The sequence below is a fragment of the Callionymus lyra genome, chromosome 13 (assembly GCF_982586985.1).
Source record: "Callionymus lyra chromosome 13, fCalLyr1.hap1.1, whole genome shotgun sequence".
NCBI lineage: Eukaryota > Metazoa > Chordata > Actinopteri > Syngnathiformes > Callionymidae > Callionymus > Callionymus lyra.
Window position 1 is genome coordinate 1,290,567 of NC_141830.1, and position 22,013 is coordinate 1,312,579.

General features: G+C 36.6%; 2 protein-coding genes across 2 annotated transcripts; both read right to left on the reverse strand.

Annotated features, from left to right (window-relative positions):
- Positions 1 to 4,733: 4,733 nt before the first annotated feature.
- On the reverse strand, positions 4,734 to 8,786 carry pnrc1 (proline-rich nuclear receptor coactivator 1). Its single transcript, XM_087806174.1, has 2 exons — positions 8,451 to 8,786; positions 4,734 to 5,551 (listed from the first exon to the last, which is right to left on the reverse strand). Exons 1-2 carry the CDS (start codon positions 8,550 to 8,552, stop codon positions 5,255 to 5,257), a joined length of 399 nt encoding a protein of 132 aa, XP_087662300.1. The 5' UTR covers positions 8,553 to 8,786; the 3' UTR covers positions 4,734 to 5,254.
- Positions 8,787 to 17,736: 8,950 nt separating this feature from the next.
- gtf2h5 (general transcription factor IIH, polypeptide 5) lies at positions 17,737 to 20,592 on the reverse strand. Its single transcript, XM_087805832.1, has 2 exons — positions 20,421 to 20,592; positions 17,737 to 18,051 (listed from the first exon to the last, which is right to left on the reverse strand). The coding sequence occupies exons 1-2, from the start codon at positions 20,453 to 20,455 to the stop codon at positions 17,871 to 17,873; spliced, it is 216 nt and encodes a 71-aa protein (XP_087661958.1). The 5' UTR covers positions 20,456 to 20,592; the 3' UTR covers positions 17,737 to 17,870.
- Positions 20,593 to 22,013: the final 1,421 nt, after the last annotated feature.

Genomic DNA, 22,013 nt, shown 5'->3' on the forward strand with positions numbered 1-22,013 from the left:
TGTTACTGCGACGTTATTGATCGAGTTACTGCGACTTTATTGATCGTGTTACTGCGACTTTATTGATCGAGTTACTGCAACGTTATTGATCGAGTTACTGCGACGTTATTGATCGAGTTACTGCGACGTTATTGATCGAGTTACTGCAACGTTATTGATCGAGTTACTGCAGCGTTATTGATCGTGTTACTGCGACGTTATTGATCGAGTTACTGATCGTGTTGCTGCGACATTATTGATCGTGTTACTGCGACGTTATTGATCGTGTTACTGCGACGTTATTGATCGTGTTACTGCGACTTTATTGATCGTGTTACTGCGACGTTATAGATCGTGTTACTGCGACGTTATTTATCGTGTTACTGCGACGTTATTGATCGTGTTAATGCGACGTTATTGATCGAGTTACTGCGACGTTATTGATCGTTTTACTGCGACTTTATTGATCGTGTTACTGCGACTTTATTGATCGTGTTACTGCGACTTTATTGATCGTGTTACTGCGACGTTATTGATCGAGTTACTGCGACTTTATTGATCGTGTTACTGCGACGTTATTGATCGAGTTACTGCGACTTTATTGATCGTGTTACTGCGACGTTATTGATCGTGTTACTGCGACGTTATTGATCGTGTTACTGCGACTTTATTGATCGTGTTACTGCGACGTTATTGATCGAGTTACTGCGACTTTATTGATCGTGTTACTGCGACTTTATTGATCGAGTTACTGCAACGTTATTGATCGAGTTACTGCGACGTTATTGATCGTGTTACTGCGACGTTGTTGATCGTGTTACTGCGACTTTTTTGATCGTGTTACTGCGACGTTATTGATCGTGTTACTGCGACGTTATTGATCGTGTTACTGCGACTTTATTGATCGTGTTACTGCGACGTTATTGATCGTGTTACTGCGACGTTATTGATCGTGTTACTGCGACGTTATTGATTGTGTTACTGCGACGTTATTGATCGTGTTACTGCGACGTTATTGATCTTGTTACTGCGACTTTATTGATCGTGTTACTGCGACGTTATTGATCGTGTTACTGCGACGTTATTGATCGTGTTACTGCGACGTTATTGATCGTGTTACTGCGACTTTATTGATCGTGTTACTGCGACGTTATTGATCGTGTTACTGCGACGTTATTGATTGAGTTACTGCGACGTTATTGATCGTGTTACTGCGACTTTATTGATCGTGTTACTGCGACGTTATTGATCGTGTTACTGCGACGTTATTGATCGTGTTGCTGCGACGTTATTGATCGTGTTACTGCGACTTTATTGATCGTGTGACTGCGACATTATTGATCGAGTCACTGCGACATTATTGATCGAGTTACTGCGACGTTATTGATCGCGTTACTGCGACTTTATTGATCGCGTTACTGCGACTTTATTGATCGTGTTACTGCGACGTTATTGATCGTGTTGCTGCGACGTTATTGATCGAGTCACTGCGACGTTATTGATCGTGTAACTGCGACATTATTGATCGTGTTACTGCGACGTTATTGATCGTGTTACTGCGACGTTATTGATCGAGTTACCGCGACTTTATTGATCGAGTTACTGCGACGTTATTGATCGCTGTTACTGCGACGTTATTGATGGAGTTACTGCGACGTTATTGATCGAGTTACTGCGGCGTTATTGATCGAGTTACTGCGACGTTATTGATCGAGTTACTGCGACGTTATTGATCGAGTTACTGCGACGTTATTGATCGAGTTACTGCGGCGTTATTGATCGAGTTACTGCGGCGTTATTGATCGAGTTACTGCGGCGTTATTGATCGCGTTACTGCGACGTTATTGATCGAGTTACTGCGACGTTATTGATCGAGTTACTGCGACGTTATTGATCGAGTTACTGCAGCGTTATTGATCGTGTTACTGCGACGTTATTGATCGAGTTACTGATCGTGTTGCTGCGACATTATTGATCGTGTTACTGCGACGTTATTGATCGTGTTACTGCGACGTTATTGATCGTGTTACTGCGACTTTATTGATCGTGTTACTGCGACGTTATAGATCGTGTTACTGCGACGTTATTTATCGTGTTAATGCGACGTTATTGATCGAGTTACTGCGACGTTATTGATCGTTTTACTGCGACTTTATTGATCGTGTTACTGCGACTTTATTGATCGTGTTACTGCGACTTTATTGATCTAGTTACTGCGACGTTATTGATCGTGTTACTGCGACTTTATTGATCGTGTTACTGCGACGTTATTGATCGAGTTACTGCGACTTTATTGATCGTGTTACTGCGACTTTATTGATCGAGTTACTGCAACGTTATTGATCGAGTTACTGCGACGTTATTGATCGAGTTACTGCGACGTTATTGATCGAGTTACTGCAACGTTATTGATCGAGTTACTGCAGCGTTATTGATCGTGTTACTGCGACGTTATTGATCGAGTTACTGATCGTGTTGCTGCGACATTATTGATCGTGTTACTGCGACGTTATTGATCGTGTTACTGCGACGTTATTGATCGTGTTACTGCGACTTTATTGATCGTGTTACTGCGACGTTATAGATCGTGTTACTGCGACGTTATTTATCGTGTTACTGCGACGTTATTGATCGTGTTAATGCGACGTTATTGATCGAGTTACTGCGACGTTATTGATCGTTTTACTGCGACTTTATTGATCGTGTTACTGCGACTTTATTGATCGTGTTACTGCGACTTTATTGATCGTGTTACTGCGACGTTATTGATCGAGTTACTGCGACTTTATTGATCGTGTTACTGCGACGTTATTGATCGAGTTACTGCGACTTTATTGATCGTGTTACTGCGACGTTATTGATCGTGTTACTGCGACGTTATTGATCGTGTTACTGCGACTTTATTGATCGTGTTACTGCGACGTTATTGATCGAGTTACTGCGACTTTATTGATCGTGTTACTGCGACTTTATTGATCGAGTTACTGCAACGTTATTGATCGAGTTACTGCGACGTTATTGATCGTGTTACTGCGACGTTGTTGATCGTGTTACTGCGACTTTTTTGATCGTGTTACTGCGACGTTATTGATCGTGTTACTGCGACGTTATTGATCGTGTTACTGCGACTTTATTGATCGTGTTACTGCGACGTTATTGATCGTGTTACTGCGACGTTATTGATCGTGTTACTGCGACGTTATTGATCGTGTTACTGCGACGTTATTGATCGTGTTACTGCGACGTTATTGATCTTGTTACTGCGACGTTATTGATCGTGTTACTGCGACGTTATTGATCGTGTTACTGCGACGTTATTGATCGTGTTACTGCGACGTTATTGATCGTGTTACTGCGACTTTATTGATCGTGTTACTGCGACGTTATTGATCGTGTTACTGCGACGTTATTGATTGAGTTACTGCGACGTTATTGATCGTGTTACTGCGACTTTATTGATCGTGTTACTGCGACGTTATTGATCGTGTTACTGCGACGTTATTGATCGAGTTACTGCGACGTTATTGATCGTGTTACTGCAACGTTATTGATCGTGTTGCTGCGACGTTATTGATCGTGTTACTGCGACTTTATTGATCGTGTTACTGCGATGTTATTGATCGTGTTACTGCGACTTTATTGATCGTGTTACTGCGACATTATTGATCGTGTTACTGCGACGTTATTGATCGTGTTGCTGCGACGTTATTGATCGTGTTACTGCGACTTTATTGATCGTGTGACTGCGACATTATTGATCGAGTCACTGCGACATTATTGATCGAGTTACTGCGACGTTATTGATCGCGTTACTGCGACTTTATTGATCGCGTTACTGCGACTTTATTGATCGTGTTACTGCGACGTTATTGATCGTGTTGCTGCGACGTTATTGATCGAGTCACTGCGACGTTATTGATCGTGTAACTGCGACATTATTGATCGTGTTACTGCGACGTTATTGATCGTGTTACTGCGACGTTATTGATCGAGTTACTGCGACTTTATTGATCGTGTGACTGCGACGTTATTGATCGTGTTACTGCGACTTTATTGATCGTGTGACTGCGACATTATTGATCGAGTTACTGCAACGTTGTTGATCGTGTTACTGCGACGTTATTGATCGTGTTACTGCGACATTATTGATCGTGTTACTGCGACGTTATTGATCGTGTTACTGCGACGTTATTGATCGAGTTACTGCGACTTTATTGATCGTGTTACTGCGACGTTATTGATCGAGTTACTGCGACGTTATTGATCGTGTTACTGCGACGTTATTGATCGTGTTACTGCGACGTTATTGATCGAGTCAGTGCGACGTTATTGATCGTGTTACTGCGACGTTATTGATCGAGTCACTGCGACGTTATTGATCGTGTTGCTGCGACGTTATTGATCGTGTTGCTGCGACGTTATTGATCGTGTTACTGCGACGTTATTGATCGAGTCACTGCGACGTTATTCATCGTGTTACTGCGACGTTATTGATCGAGTTACTGCGACGTTATTGATCGAGTTACTGCGGCGTTATTGATCGAGTCACTGCGACATTATTGATCGAGTCACTGCGACGTTATTGATCTCTTGGATCCTTCAAGACGACTCTAGACGAACCTCAGATCAGCGACGGTCGGTTTGATGGCAGCACGATCTGGACTCGATCAAGGTCATGAACCTCGTCCTTCGAGGCGACGATAACGCCGACGAACTCGTGGTCAACCGTCTCGCACGTGGACACGACACAGTCACAGCTTCGACAGACTTTAATGAGACGCTGACATCTGAAGGTTAAAAAACGAGAACCTGGAGACGACTCGCTCGACCAGACGACCAACGATGTCCTCGGCGTCGGCGAATGGATGGAGGTCTCTTGAAGAAGATCAGGAGGGCGCGAGGTCACGACCCCTACTGAGCGTGCTCAGTAAGACAACAGGTAATACAATGACATTAAAAATCGTTTTCGACATTTCGTGATCGACTCGCCGTCGCATGATTCGCTCGTTCGATGCGTGCTGGCGTTTTGTTCGTCGCTCGGCAGAACCAGCTCCGGTCACCGTGACGACCCCGGGTCGGGATCGATTGGACCAGGAAGGGGTTAAAGTTCAGAGAGCTCCCCCTGGTGGAGCAGGTCGGTGCATGTCACACGCAAAAGTCTTTCTCCGCCTTTAAAACATAGCGATATGTTTACACAGAAGACCGCATCACAGGTCGAGGAGGTCCAGGAGGTCCAGGAGGTCCAGGAGGTCCAGGAGGTCCAGGAGGTCCCGGGTCAGACGTGAACCTTCAGCAGAGACTTGAGGTGGACGCTCATGCGCTCCGGACCGGGCCTGCTCAGCGGACTCTCGTCGTCCACCCAGCGCCTCGGGGGCTTCGGCAGGAGGCTCGGCGAGGGCGGCTCGCTGAACTTGGCTCCGGCGTAGACCTTCTCCGCGACCTTCAGGAGCTCCGGACCGAGGTCAGGAGGCCGCGGCGCTCGCTGACACGCGCCCTGGTCGTCTCCGAGGTGCAGCCGCCCGGCCTGGACCTGCTGACCCGCCATGGACCGAACACACCTGGACCCGAGAGCCTGGAGAGTCGTTGGACCGAGTTTGTCAACAAGAAACATTTCACTGTGTGTGTGTGTGTGTGTGTGTGTGTGTGTGTGTGTGTGTGTGTGTGTGTGCGTGTGTTTCATACAAACACACACATTTCACACAATATTCATACAAACACAATATTCACACAAATACACGTTTCATACAAACACACACAATTCACACAAACACACACAATTCATACAAACACACAATTCATACAAACATACACAATTCACACAAACACACACAATTCACACAAACATACAGAATTCACACAAACACACACAAACACACACAAACATACACAATTCACACAAACACACACAATTCATACAAACACACACAATTCACACAAACACACACAAACATACACAATTCACACAAACACATACAAACACACACAATTCACACACAAACACACACAATTCACACACAAACACACACAATTCACACACACAATTCATACAAACACACGCAATTCACACAATTCATACAAACACACACAATTCATACAAACACACATACTTAACACAAACACACACAATTCATACAAACGCACGCAATTCACACAATTCATACAAACACACACAATTCACACAAACACACATAATTCATACAAACACACACAATTCACACAAACACACGCAATTCACACAAACACACACAATTCACACATAATTCACACAAACACAGACATTTCATACAGACACACACAATTCACACACAATTCACACAAACACACACAATTCATACAAACACAGACATTTCATACAAACACACACAATTCACAAACAATTCACACAAACACACACAATTCATATAAACACACACAATTCACACACAATTCACACAAACACAGACATTTTACACAAACACACACAATTCATACAAACACAGAAATTTCATACAAACACACAATTCACACAAACACACACAATTCATACAAACACAGACATTTCATACAAACACAGACATTTCATACAAACACACACAATTCACACACAATTCACACAAACACACACAATTCATACAAACACACACAATTCACACAAACACAGACATTTCACACAAACACACACAATTCACACAAACACACACAATTCATACAAACACACACAATTCACACAAACACACACAATTCATACAAACACACACATTTCACACAAACACACACAATTCACACACATTTCACACAAACACACACACTTCATACAAACACACACACTTCATACAAACACACACAATTCATACAAACACACACAATTCACACAAACACACACAATTCATACAAACACACACAATTCATACAAAAACACACACTTCATACAAACACACACACTTCATACAAACACACACAATTCATACAAACACACACAATTCATACAAACACACACAATTCATACAAACACACACAATTCATACAAACACACACACTTCATACAAACACACACAATTCATACAAACACAGACATTTCATACAAACACAGACATTTCATACAAACACAATTCATACAAACACACACAATTCACACAAACACACACAATTCATACAAACATACACAATTCATACAAACACACACAATTCACACACACACACACAAACACACACAATTCATACAAACACAGACATTTCATACAAACACACACAATTCACACACAATTCACACAAACACACGCAATTCACACAAACACAGACATTTCATACAAACACACACAATTCACACACAATTCACACAAACACACACACAAACACAAACACACACACAAACACACACAATTCACACACAATTCATACAAACACAGACATTTCATACAAACACACACAATTCACACACAATTCACACAAACACACACAATTCATACAAACACAGACATTTCATACAAACACACACAATTCACACAAACAGACACAATTCATACAAACACACACAATTCACACAAACACACACAATTCATACAAACACAGACATTTCATACAAACACACACAATTCACACAAACACACACAATTCATACAAACACAGACATTTCACACAAACACACACAATTCACACAAACACACACAATTCATACAAACACAGACATTTCACACAAACACACACAATTCACACAAACACACACAATTCATATAAACACACACAATTCACACAAACACACACAATTCATACAAACACAGACATTTCATACAAACACACACAATTCACACAAACACACACAATTCACACACACAATTCATAAAAACACACACAATTCATACAAACACACACAATTCACACAAACACACACAATTCATACAAACACACACAATTCACACAAACACACACAATTCATACAAACACACACAATTCATACAAACACAGACAATTCACACAAACACACATAATTCACACAAACACAGACATTTTACACAAACACACACAATTCATACAAACACAGACATTTCATACAAACACAGACATTTCATACAAACACACACAATTCACACACAATTCACACAAACACACACAATTCACACAAACACACACAATTCATACAAACACAGACATTTCATACAAACACACACAATTCACACAAACACACACAATTCATACAAACACAGACATTTTACACAAACACACACAATTCATACAAACACAGACATTTCATACAAACACACACAATTCACACACAATTCACACAAACACAGACATTTCACACAAACACACACAATTCACACGAACACACACAATTCATACAAACACACACACTTCATACAAACACACACAATTCACACAAACACACACAATTCATACAAACACACACAATTCACACAAACACACACAATTCATACAAACACACACACTTCACACAAACACACACAAACACACACAATAACATTAAACACGGTTACCTCTTTCTTACTTCCGGGTCTGACGTCACGCAGCGCAGCAAGAACCACGAACACCGGGCCTCTGGTCCTCATGACGTCATCGCTGTGCGTGGCGTCTAGCATGGCTGCAGGGACAACAGGTCCGGTCTCTGCTCAGAAGTCTGGACCCAAAGTCCCGCTCGACCTGAACCGTGAAGCGAGACCCTCACGTACACAAGTCAAGCGCAGCTTCCGGTCGGTTTTTCAACGTAAGACGAAGGTTTCCTTAAAGTCTCCCGCCTGCCGCTCAAGTTCTTTTAAAGCTGCTTCTTTTATTTAAAGCTGCTTCTAAGATTATTCTTCTAACTTCACTCTCTGGTTCAACTCCCGGCGTTTGGTTTGAACCGAACGACTGCGTTCACGCAACTTCCGGTGTTGTTCTCGTGCGCTTCACTAAAGCTCATTTCCGGTTCCTGTTCCAAGTAAACAAGTTCACGTGTGACGTAGAATCTTCTTTAAATGTCGTCAGACATGAAAGTTGAGCCTTTTTCTATTTTGACTTTAACTATAAATGTTTTCATAGCATTAAAATCTGACCAACAATAAAATCTCCAGCTGCGTTATTTATTTGAACAAATCCAGTGTAAATTAAATGTGTAAATAAATGACCAAATTGTCCAAACTGAATGGGTTAGTTTAGGTTGGTTAGGTTAGGTTGGTTAGGTTAGGTTAGGTTGGTTAGGTTAGGTTAGGTTGGTTAGGTTAGGTTAGTTTAGGTTGGTTAGGTTAGGTTAGTTTAGGTTGGTTAGGTTAGGTTGGTTAGGTTAGTTTAGGTTGGTTAGGTTAGTTTGGTTAGGTTACGTTGGTTAGGTTAGGTTAGGTTGGTTAGGTTAGTTTAGGTTGGTTAGGTTAGTTTGGTTAGGTTACGTTGGTTAGGTTAGGTTAGGTTGGTTAGGTTAGTTTAGGTTGGTTAGGTTAGGTTGGTTAGGTTAGTTTAGGTTGGTTAGGTTAGGTTGTTAGGTTAGTTTAGGTTGGTTAGGTTAGGTTGGTTAGGTTAGTTTAGGTTGGTTAGGTTAGTTTGGTTAGGTTACGTTGGTTAGGTTAGGTTAGGTTGGTTAGGTTAGGTTAGGTTGGTTAGGTTAGTTTAGGTTGGTTAGGTTAGGTTAGGTTGGTTAGGTTAGGTTAGGTTGGTTAGGTTAGTTTAGGTTGGTTAGGTTAGGTTGGTTAGGTTAGGTTAGGTTGGTTAGGTTGGTTAGGTTAGGTTGGTTGGTTAGGTTGGTTAGGTTAGGTTGGTTAGGTTAGTTTAGGTTGGTTAGGTTAGGTTGGTTAGGTTAGGTTAGGTTGGTTAGGTTGGTTAGGTTAGGTTGGTTAGGTTAGTTTAGGTTGGTTAGGTTAGGTTGGTTAGGTTAGGTTGTTATGTTAGTTTAGTCATAACAAGTTTAGTCTATTTATTTAGTTTATTCTTAACTTATTTATATTTATACTTTATATACATTCATTGTTATACGCAATATTTAAATATTATGTATTTATTCTATTTATAACATATTAGCACTATTCTTAACTTATTTATATTTATACTTTATATACATTCATTGTTATACGCAATATTTAAATATTATGTATTTATTCTATTTATAACATATTAGCACTATTCTTAACTTATTTATATTTATACTTTATATACATTCATTATTATACGAAATATTTAAATATTATGTATTTATTCTATTTATAACATATTAGCACTATTCTTAACTTATTTATATTTATACTTTATATACATTCATTGTTATATGCAATATTTAAATATTATGTATTTATTCTATTTATAACATATTAGCACTATTCTTAACTTATTTATATTTATACTTTATATACATTCATTATTATACGCAATATTTAAATATTATGTATTTATTCTATTTATAACATATTAGCACTATTCTTAACTTATTTATATTTATACTTTATATACATTCATTATTATATGCAATATTTAAAGTATTATGTATTTATTCTATTTATAACATATTAGCACTATTCTTAACTTATTTATATTTATACTTTATATACATTCATTGTTATACGCAATATTTAAATATTATGTATTTATTCTATTTATAACATATAAGCACTATTCTTAACTTATTTATATTTATACTTTATATACATTCATTATTATACGCAATATTTAAATATTATGTATTTATTCTATTTATAACATATTAGCACTATTCTTAGCTTATTTATATTTATACTTTATATACATTCATTATTATATGCAATATTTAAATATTATGTATTTATTCTATTTATAACATATTAGCACTATTCTTAACTTATTTATATTTATACTTTATATGCATTCATTATTATACGCAATATTTAAATATTATGTATTTATTCTATTTATAACATATTAGCACTATTCTTAACTTATTTATATTTATACTTTATCTACATTCATTATTATACGCAATATTTAAATATTATGTATTTATTCTATTTATAACATATTAGCACTATTCTTAACTTATTTATATTTATACTTTATCTACATTCATTATTATATGCAATATTTAAATATTATGTATTTATTCTATTTATAACATATTAGCACTATTCTTAACTTATTTATATTTATACTTTATATACATTCATTATTATACGCAATATTTAAATATTATGTATTTATTCTATTTATAATATATTAACACTATTCTTAACTTATTTATATTTATACTTTATATACATTCATTATTATACGCAATATTTAAATATTATGTATTTATTCTATTTATAACATATTAGCACTATTCTTAACTTATTTATATTTATACTTTATATACATTCATTGTTATACGCAATATTTAAATATTATGTATTTATTCTATTTATAACATATTAGCACTATTCTTAACTTATTTATATTTATACTTTATATACATTCATTATTATACGCAATATTTAAATATTATGTATTTATTCTATTTATAAAATATTAGCACTATTCTTAACTTATTTATATTTATACTTTATATACATTCATTATTATACACAATATTTAAATATTATGTATTTATTCTATTTATAACATATTAGCACTATTCTTAACTTATTTATATTTATACTTTATATACATTCATTATTATACGCAATATTTAAATATTATGTATTTATTCTATTTATAATATATTAACACTATTCTTAACTTATTTATATTTATACTTTATATACATTCATTATTATACGCAATATTTAAAGTATTATGTATTTATTCTATTTATAACATATTAGCACTATTCTTAACTTATTTATATTTATACTTTATATACATTCATTATTATACGCAATATTTAAATATTATGTATTTATTCTATTTATAACATATTAGCACTATTCTTAACTTATTTATATTTATACTTTATATACATTCATTATTATACGCAATATTTAAATATTATGTATTTATTCTATTTATAACATATTAGCACTATTCTTAACTTATTTATATTTATACTTTATATACATTCATTATTATACGCAATATTTAAATATTATGTATTTATTCTATTTATAACATATTAGCACTATTCTTAACTTATTTATATTTATACTTTATATACATTCATTATTATACACAATATTTAAATATTATGTATTTATTCTATTTATAACATATTAGCACTATTCTTAACTTATTTATATTTATACTTTATATACATTCATTATTATACGCAATATTTAAATAGTATGTATTTATTCTATTTATAACATATTAGCACTATTCTTAACTTATTTATATTTATACTTTATATACATTCATTGTTATACGCAATATTTAAATATTATGTATTTATTCTATTTATAACATATTAGCACTATTCTTAACTTATTTATATTTATACTTTATATACATTCATTATTATACGCAATATTTAAATATTATGTATTTATTCTATTTATAATATATTAACACTATTCTTAACTTATTTATATTTATACTTTATATACATTCATTATTATACGCAATATTTAAAGTATTATGTATTTATTCTATTTATAACATATTAGCACTATTCTTAACTTATTTATATTTATACTTTATATACATTCATTATTATACGCAATATTTAAATATTATGTATTTATTCTATTTATAACATATTAGCACTATTCTTAACTTATTTATATTTATACTTTATATACATTCATTATTATACGCAATATTTAAATATTATGTATTTATTCTATTTATAACATATTAGCACTATTCTTAACTTATTTATATTTATACTTTATATACATTCATTATTATACGCAATATTTAAATATTATGTATTTATTCTATTTATAACATATTAGCACTATTCTTAACTTATTTATATTTATACTTTATATACATTCATTATTATACGCAATATTTAAATATTATGTATTTATTCTATTTATAACATATTAGCACTATTCTTAACTTATTTATATTTATACTTTATATACATTCATTATTATACGCAATATTTAAATATTATGTATTTATTCTATTTATAAAATATTAGCACTATTCTTAACTTATTTATATTTATACTTTATATACATTCATTATTATACACAATATTTAAATATTATGTATTTATTCTATTTATAACATATTAGCACTATTCTTAACTTATTTATATTTATACTTTATCTACATTCATTATTATACGCAATATTTAAAGTATTATGTATTTATTCTATTTATAACATATTAGCACTATTCTTAACTTATTTATATTTATACTTTATATACATTCATTATTATACGCAATATTTAAAGTATTATGTATTTATTCTATTTATAACATATTAGCACTATTCTTAACTTATTTATATTTATACTTTATATACATTCATTATTATATGCAATATTTAAATATTATGTATTTATTCTATTTATAACATATTAGCACTATTCTTAACTTATTTATATTTATACTTTATATACATTCATTATTATACGCAATATTTAAATATTATGTATTTATTCTATTTATAACATATTAGCACTATTCTTAACTTATTTATATTTATACTTTATATACATTCATTATTATACGCAATATTTAAATATTATGTATTTATTCTATTTATAAAATATTAGCACTATTCTTAACTTATTTATATTTATACTTTATATACATTCATTATTATACACAATATTTAAATATTATGTATTTATTCTATTTATAACATATTAGCACTATTCTTAACTTATTTATATTTATACTTTATCTACATTCATTATTATACGCAATATTTAAATATTATGTATTTATTCTATTTATAACATATTAGCACTATTCTTAACTTATTTATATTTATACTTTATATACATTCATTATTATACGCAATATTTAAATATTATGTATTTATTCTATTTATAACATATTAGCACTATTCTTAACTTATTTATATTTATACTTTATATACATTCATTATTAAACGCAATATTTAAATATTATGTATTTATTCTATTTATAACATATTAGCACTATTCTTAACTTATTTATATTTATACTTTATATACATTCATTATTAAACGCAATATTTAAATATTATGTATTTATTCTATTTATAACATATTAGCACTATTCTTAACTTATTTATATTTATACTTTATATACATTCATTATTAAACGCAATATTTAAATATTATGTATTTATTCTATTTATAACATATTAGCACTATTCTTAACTTATTTATATTTATACTTTATATACATTCATTATTATACGCAATATTTAAATATTATGTATTTATTCTATTTATAACATATTAGCACTATTCTTAACTTATTTATATTTATACTTTATATACATTCATTATTAAACGCAATATTTAAATATTATGTATTTATTCTATTTATAACATATTAGCACTATTCTTAACTTATTTATATTTATACTTTATATACATTCATTATTAAACGCAATATTTAAATATTATGTATTTCTTCTATTTATAACATATTAGCACTATTCTTAACTCATTTATATTTATACTTTATATACATTCATTGTTATACGCAATATTTAAATATTATGTATTTATTCTATTTATAACATATTAGTACTATTCTTAACTTATTTATATTTATACTTTATATACATTCATTATTAAACGCAATATTTAAATATTATGTATTTATTCTATTTATAACATATTAGCACTATTCTTAACTCATTTATATTTATACTTTATATACATTCATTGTTATACGCAATATTTAAATATTATGTATTTATTCTATTTATAACATATTAGCATTATTCTTAACTTATTTATATTTATACTTTATATACATTCATTATTATACGCAATATTTAAATATTATGTATTTATTCTATTTATAACATATTAGCACTATTCTTAACTTATTTATATTTATACTTTATATACATTCATTATTATACGCAATATTTAAAGTATTATGTATTTATTCTATTTATAACATATTAGCACTATTCTTAACTTATTTATATTTATACTTTATATACATTCATTATTATACGCAATATTTAAATATTATGTATTTATTCTATTTATAACATATTAGCACTATTCTTAACTTATTTATATTTATACTTTATCTACATTCATTATTATACGCAATATTTAAAGTATTATGTATTTATTCTATTTATAACATATTAGCACTATTCTTAACTTATTTATATTTATACTTTATATACATTCATTATTATACGCAATATTTAAAATGTTATTTATTTATTCTGTTTATACTATATTGCACTATTTTTTAACTTATTAATATTAATATTTATTTTTAACGGTTGCCAAGCAACGGAATGTCTGCCAGTTTCACGGTGTTTTCTGTACGATGACAATAAAAGAAAGTTTTAAAGTGTAATTAGACGGAACATTAGAAACGTGAGATAAGGTACAACTTTATTGATGTATATACAGTATGTATATATATATATATTTATAGATGTTGACAAACGTTGAATCATTTGCATCAAGTATTTACATCGACAAACCAAAGTTAAATCCAAATAAAGCCTCCCGAGTTAGCGAAGCAGTTAGAGGGCAGAGCACCAAATGACGTAGAACCCCTGAGTTATCATCATAATCCCAGGTTCTACGAATTTGAGTTTTAAGTTGGAGGAAGTGCGGCGGGTGTTTCCCGCCTTTATAGGGAGTGGACTGCCCCCTGCTGGGTGGCGAGTTCATCAAGCTTTCTCGGGGGCCTCGAGGACAAACCAACAGCGAAGCGGTTAGAGGGCGGAGCACCAAATGACGTAGAACCCCTGAGTTATCATCATAATCCCAGGTTCTACGAATTGGGAGTTTTCAGTTGGAGGAAGTGCGGCGGGTGTTTCCCATCCTTTATAGGGAGTGGACTGCCCCCTGCTGGGTGGCGAGTTCATCAAGCTTTCTCGGGGGCCTCGAGGACAAACCAACAGCGAAGCGGTTAGAGGGCGGAGCACCAAATGACGTAGAACCCCTGAGTTATTATCATAATCCCAGGTTCTACGAATTGGGAGTTTTCAGTTGGAGGAAGTGCGGCGGGTGTTTCCCGCCTTTATAGGGAGTGGACTGCCCCCTGCTGGGTGGCGAGTTCATCAAGCTTTCTCGGGGGGCCTCGAGGACAAACCAACAGCGAAGCGGTTAGAGGGCGGAGCACCAAATGACGTAGAACCCCTGAGTTATCATCATAATCCCAGGTTCTACGAATTTGAGTTTTAAGTTGGAGGAAGTGCGGCGGGTGTTTCCCGCCTTTATAGGGAGTGGACTGCCCCCTGCTGGGTGGCGAGTTCATCAAGCTTTCTCGGGGGCCTCGAGGACAAACCAACAGCGAAGCGGTTAGAGGGCGGAGCACCAAATGACGTAGAACCCCTGAGTTATCATCATAATCCCAGGTTCTACGAATTGGGAGTTTTCAGTTGGAGGAAGTGCGGCGGGTGTTTCCCATCCTTTATAGGGAGTGGACTGCCCCCTGCTGGGTGGCGAGTTCATCAAGCTTTCTCGGGGGCCTCGAGGACAAACCAACAGCGAAGCGGTTAGAGGGCGGAGCACCAAATGACGTAGAACCCCTGAGTTATTATCATAATCCCAGGTTCTACGAATTGGGAGTTTTCAGTTGGAGGAAGTGCGGCGGGTGTTTCCCGCCTTTATAGGGAGTGGACTGCCCCCTGCTGGGTGGCGAGTTCATCAAGCTTTCTCGGGGGGCCTCGAGGACAAACCAACAGCGAAGCGGTTAGAGGGCGGAGCACCAAATGACGTAGAACCCCTGAGTTATTATCATAATCCCAGGTTCTACGAATTGGGAGTTTTCAGTTGGAGGAAGTGCGGCGGGTGTTTCCCGCCTTTATAGGGAGTGGACTGCCCCCTGCTGGGTGGCGAGTTCATCAAGCTTTCTCGGGGGCCTTGAGGACAAACCAACAGCGAAGCGGTTAGAGGGCGGAGCACAAAATGACGTTGAACCCCTGAGTTATTATCATAATCCCAGGTTCTACGAATTGGAGTTTTCAGTTGGAGGAAGTGCGGCGGGTGTTTCCCGCCTTTATAGGGAGTGGACTGCCCCCTGCTGGGTGGCGAGTTCATCAAGCTTTCTCGGGGGGCCTTGAGGACAAACCAACAGCGAAGCGGTTAGAGGGCGGAGCACCAAATGACGTAGAACCCCTGAGTTATCATCATAATCCCAGGTTCTACGAATTGGGAGTTTTCAGTTGGAGGAAGTGCGGCGGGTGTTTCCCGCCTTTATAGGGAGTGGACTGCCCCCTGCTGGGTGGCGAGTTCCTCAAGCTTTCTCGGGGGGCCTCGAGGACAAACCAACAGCGAAGCGGTTAGAGGGCGGAGCACCAAATGACGTAGAACCCCTGAGTTATTATCATAATCCCAGGTTCTACGAATTGGAGGTTTTCAGTTGGAGGAAGTGCGGCGGGTGTTTCCCGCCTTTATAGGGAGTGGACTGCCCCCTGCTGGGTGGCGAGTTCATCAAGCTTTCTCGGGGGCCTCGAGGACAAACCAACAGCGAAGCGGTTAGAGGGCGGAGCACCAAATGACGTAGAACCCCTGAGTTATCATCATAATCCCAGGTTCTACGAATTGGGAGTTTTCAGTTGGAGGAAGTGCGGCGGGTGTTTCCCGCCTTTATAGGGAGTGGACTGCCCCCTGCTGGGTGGCGAGTTCATCAAGCTTTCTCGGGGGCCTCGAGGACAAACCAACAGCGAAGCGGTTAGAGGGCGGAGCACCAAATGACGTAGAACCACTAATCCCATGTTTCAAAGTTTCTACCAAATACTACACTTTAATACCATGGTTGTGTAACGATGATTCATTCAATCACTTGTTTATTCATTTTCATTTAAATCAACATTTAAATCATAGACCTGCAGATGAACGTTCAAACAATATAACTTTATTTAACAGAAAGACTTCTTCTCAGGCGTTCACTTCTGGGTGACGGGGAAAGAGTTCTGGTCCATGAGCTCGCCCACCCTCTCCTGCAGGGTCTGGACCACCTCGGCCAGGATGAAGACGTGAGTGTCGTCCAGATCCTTGAGCACGAACTTCTTCCCCAGAGCCATCGTCTCGTCCAGGTACAGCAGGAACTGCTTCATCGCCGGGTCACTGGAACCAGAACTGTGGTCACACACGTGTGGACCGACACACAACACTTACAACTACACACACAACACTTACAACTGCACACATGACACTTACAACTGCACACATGACACTCACAACTGCACACACAACACTTACAACTACACACATGACACTCACAACTGCACACATGACACTCACAACTGCACACATGACACTCACAACTGCACACATGACACTTACCACTCCACACACACACACAACACTTACAACTGCACACACAACACTTACAACTGCACACACAACACTCACAACTACACACATGATGACACTTACAACTGCACACACACACACACGTGTGGACCGACACACAACACTCACAACTACACACATGACACTTACAACTGCACACACACACACACGTGTGGACCGACACACAACACTCACAACTACACACACACGACACTTACCAATCCACACAAACACACAACACTCACAACTACACACACAACACTTACAACTGCACACACAACACTCACAACTACACACATGACACTTACAACTGCACACACAACACTCACAACTACACACATGACACTTACAACTGCACACACACACGTGTGGACCGACACACAACACTCACAACTACACACATGACACTCACAACTGCACACATGACACTTACAACTACACACATGACACTCACAACTGCACACATGACACTCACAACTGCACACATGACACTTACAACTGCACACACAACACTCACAACTACACACATGACACTCACAACTGCACACATGACACTCACAACTGCACACATGACACTTACCACTCCACACACACACACAACACTTACAACTGCACACACAACACTTACAACTGCACACACAACACTCACAACTACACACATGATGACACTTACAACTGCACACACACACACACGTGTGGACCGACACACAACACTCACAACTACACACACACGACACTTACCAATCCACACAAACACACAACACTCACAACTGCACACACAACACTTACAACTGCACACACAACACTCACAACTACACACATGACACTTACAACTGCACACACACACACACGTGTGGACCGACACACAACACTCACAACTACACACACACGACACTTACCAATCCACACAAACACACAACACTCACAACTACACACACAACACTTACAACTGCACACACAACACTCACAACTACACACATGACACTTACAACTGCACACACAACACTCACAACTACACACATGACACTTACAACTGCACACACAACACTCACAACTGCACACACACACGTGTGGACCGACACACAACACTCACAACTGCACACATGACACTTACAACTACACACATGACACTCACAACTGCACACATGACACTCACAACTGCACACATGACACTTACAACTGCACACACAACACTCACAACTACACACATGACACTTACAACTGCACACACAACACTCACAACTGCACACACACACGTGTGGACCGACACACAACACTCACAACTACACACATGACACTCACAACTACACACATGACACTTACAACTGCACACACAACACTCACAACTACACACATGACACTTACAACTGCACACACAACACTCACAACTGCACACACACACGTGTGGACCGACACACAACACTCACAACTACACACATGACACTTACAACTGCACACACACACACACGTGTGGACCGACACACAACACTCACAACTACACACAGACACAACACTTACAACTGCACACACAACACTCACAACTACACACACACGACACTTACCAATCAACACAAACACACAACACTTACAACTGCACACACAACACTTATAACTACACACTTACAGACACACTTACACACGCACTTACACAACAACACTTACACACACACTTACACAACAACACTTACACACACACTTACACAACAACACTTACACACACACTTACACAACAACACTTACACACACACTTACACACACACTTACCACTCCACACACTTACACACACACTTACACACACACTTACCACTCCACACACTTACACACACACTTACACAACAACACTTACACACACACTTACCACTCCACACACTTACACAACAACACTTACACACACACTTACACACACACTTACCACTCCACACACTTACACAACAACACTTACACACACACTTACACACACACTTACACAACAACACTTACACACACACTTACCACTCCACACACTTACACAACAACACTTACACACACACTTACCACTCCACACACACACACAACACTTACACACACACTTACACACACACTTACACACACACAACAACACTTACACACACACTTACACACACACTTACACACACACTTACCACTCCACCAACACGCCCTTGTGCACGTTCACCATCTTTGTTCTGATCCTGACTAAACACACACTTGTTTACAACGTTAGCTTCAGGCTAATGATGACGTCACTCGCTACACCGTCATAAACCAACACGAGAATCAACTGATGGTCAGAAAACAAACAACTCTAACGATCACTTCCTTGTTACGGAGGCCGACGAAGGACAATTCTCAGTGTAAACGCGATCGCCCATCGATTTTTCCGCGCGATGTCGCCATCTAGTGGCTCGTTGCTGTTAGTTCAGCATCTTGTTTTATTTAAATGATTAGTAGCTTCATTAACATATTCATCAGAGGATTAGTTTTCAAACAGTTCGATTTAGAGACACAAACTCTTCTCTGATTGATTGATTGATTGATTGATTGATTGATTGACAGGCAGACAGAAATATACATTTCTTACTTATTGATCCAATTGTTTTTCCAGCTCACAGTAACAGACGATAGATTCATAAAAACAAGAACAAAGTGCAATAAAAAAGTACAAGATAACATAATCTAAGTCTAAAGATAAAGAACTCACAACTACACACATGACACTTACAACTGCACACACAACACTTACAACTGCACACACAACACTTACAACTGCACACAAACACACAACACTTACAACTCCACACACACAACACAACTCCTCGCACACAACTCCACACACACAACACACCTCCACACACACAACATTTACAACTCCACACACACAACACAACTCCACACACACACACACTTACAACTCCACACACACAACATTTACAACTCCACACACACAACACAACTCCACACACACACAACACTTACAACTCCACACACACAACACTTACAACTCCACACACACAACACTTACAACTACACACACAACACAACTCCACGCACACAACTCCACACACACAACACTCACAACTCCACACACACAACACTTACAACTCCACACACACAACACTTACAACTGCACACACAACACTCACAACTCCACACACACAACACAACTCCACACACACACAACACTTACAACTCCACACACACAACACTTACAACTCCACACACACAACACTTACAACTACACACACAACACAACTCCACGCACACAACTCCACACACACAACACTTACAACTCCACACACACAACACTTACAACTCCACACCACAACACTTACAACTCCACACACACAACACTTACAACTGCACACACAACACTCACAACTACACACACAACACAACTCCACACACACAACACAACTCCACACACACACAACACTTACAACTTCACACACACACACACACACAACACAACTCCACACACACACAACACTTACAACTCCACACACACAACTCCACACACACAACACAACTCCACACACACAACACTTACAACTCCACACCCACAACTCCACACACACAACACAACTCCACACACACAACTCCACACACACAACACGTACAAGATAACATAATCTAAGTCTAAAGATAAAGAACACAAAGATTAACAAAGAATCTTCTTCAAACTCAGAAGTAAACATTCTAATAACACGAGGAATGAATGAGTCCCTGAGTCTATGAGT

Coding starts and splice junctions, on each gene's coding strand:
- pnrc1 (XM_087806174.1), bottom strand. CDS start 8,552: ATGCTAGACGCCACGCACAGCGATGACGTCATGAGGACCAGAGGCCCG. Junction 5,552..8,450: donor GACCCGGAAGTAAGAAAGAG/GTAACCGTGTTT, acceptor ACGACTCTCCAG/GCTCTCGGGTCCAGGTGTGT.
- gtf2h5 (XM_087805832.1), bottom strand. CDS start 20,455: ATGGTGAACGTGCACAAGGGCGTGTTGGTGGAGTG. Junction 18,052..20,420: donor AAGGGCGTGTTGGTGGAGTG/GTAAGTGTGTGT, acceptor TTCTGGTTCCAG/TGACCCGGCGATGAAGCAGT.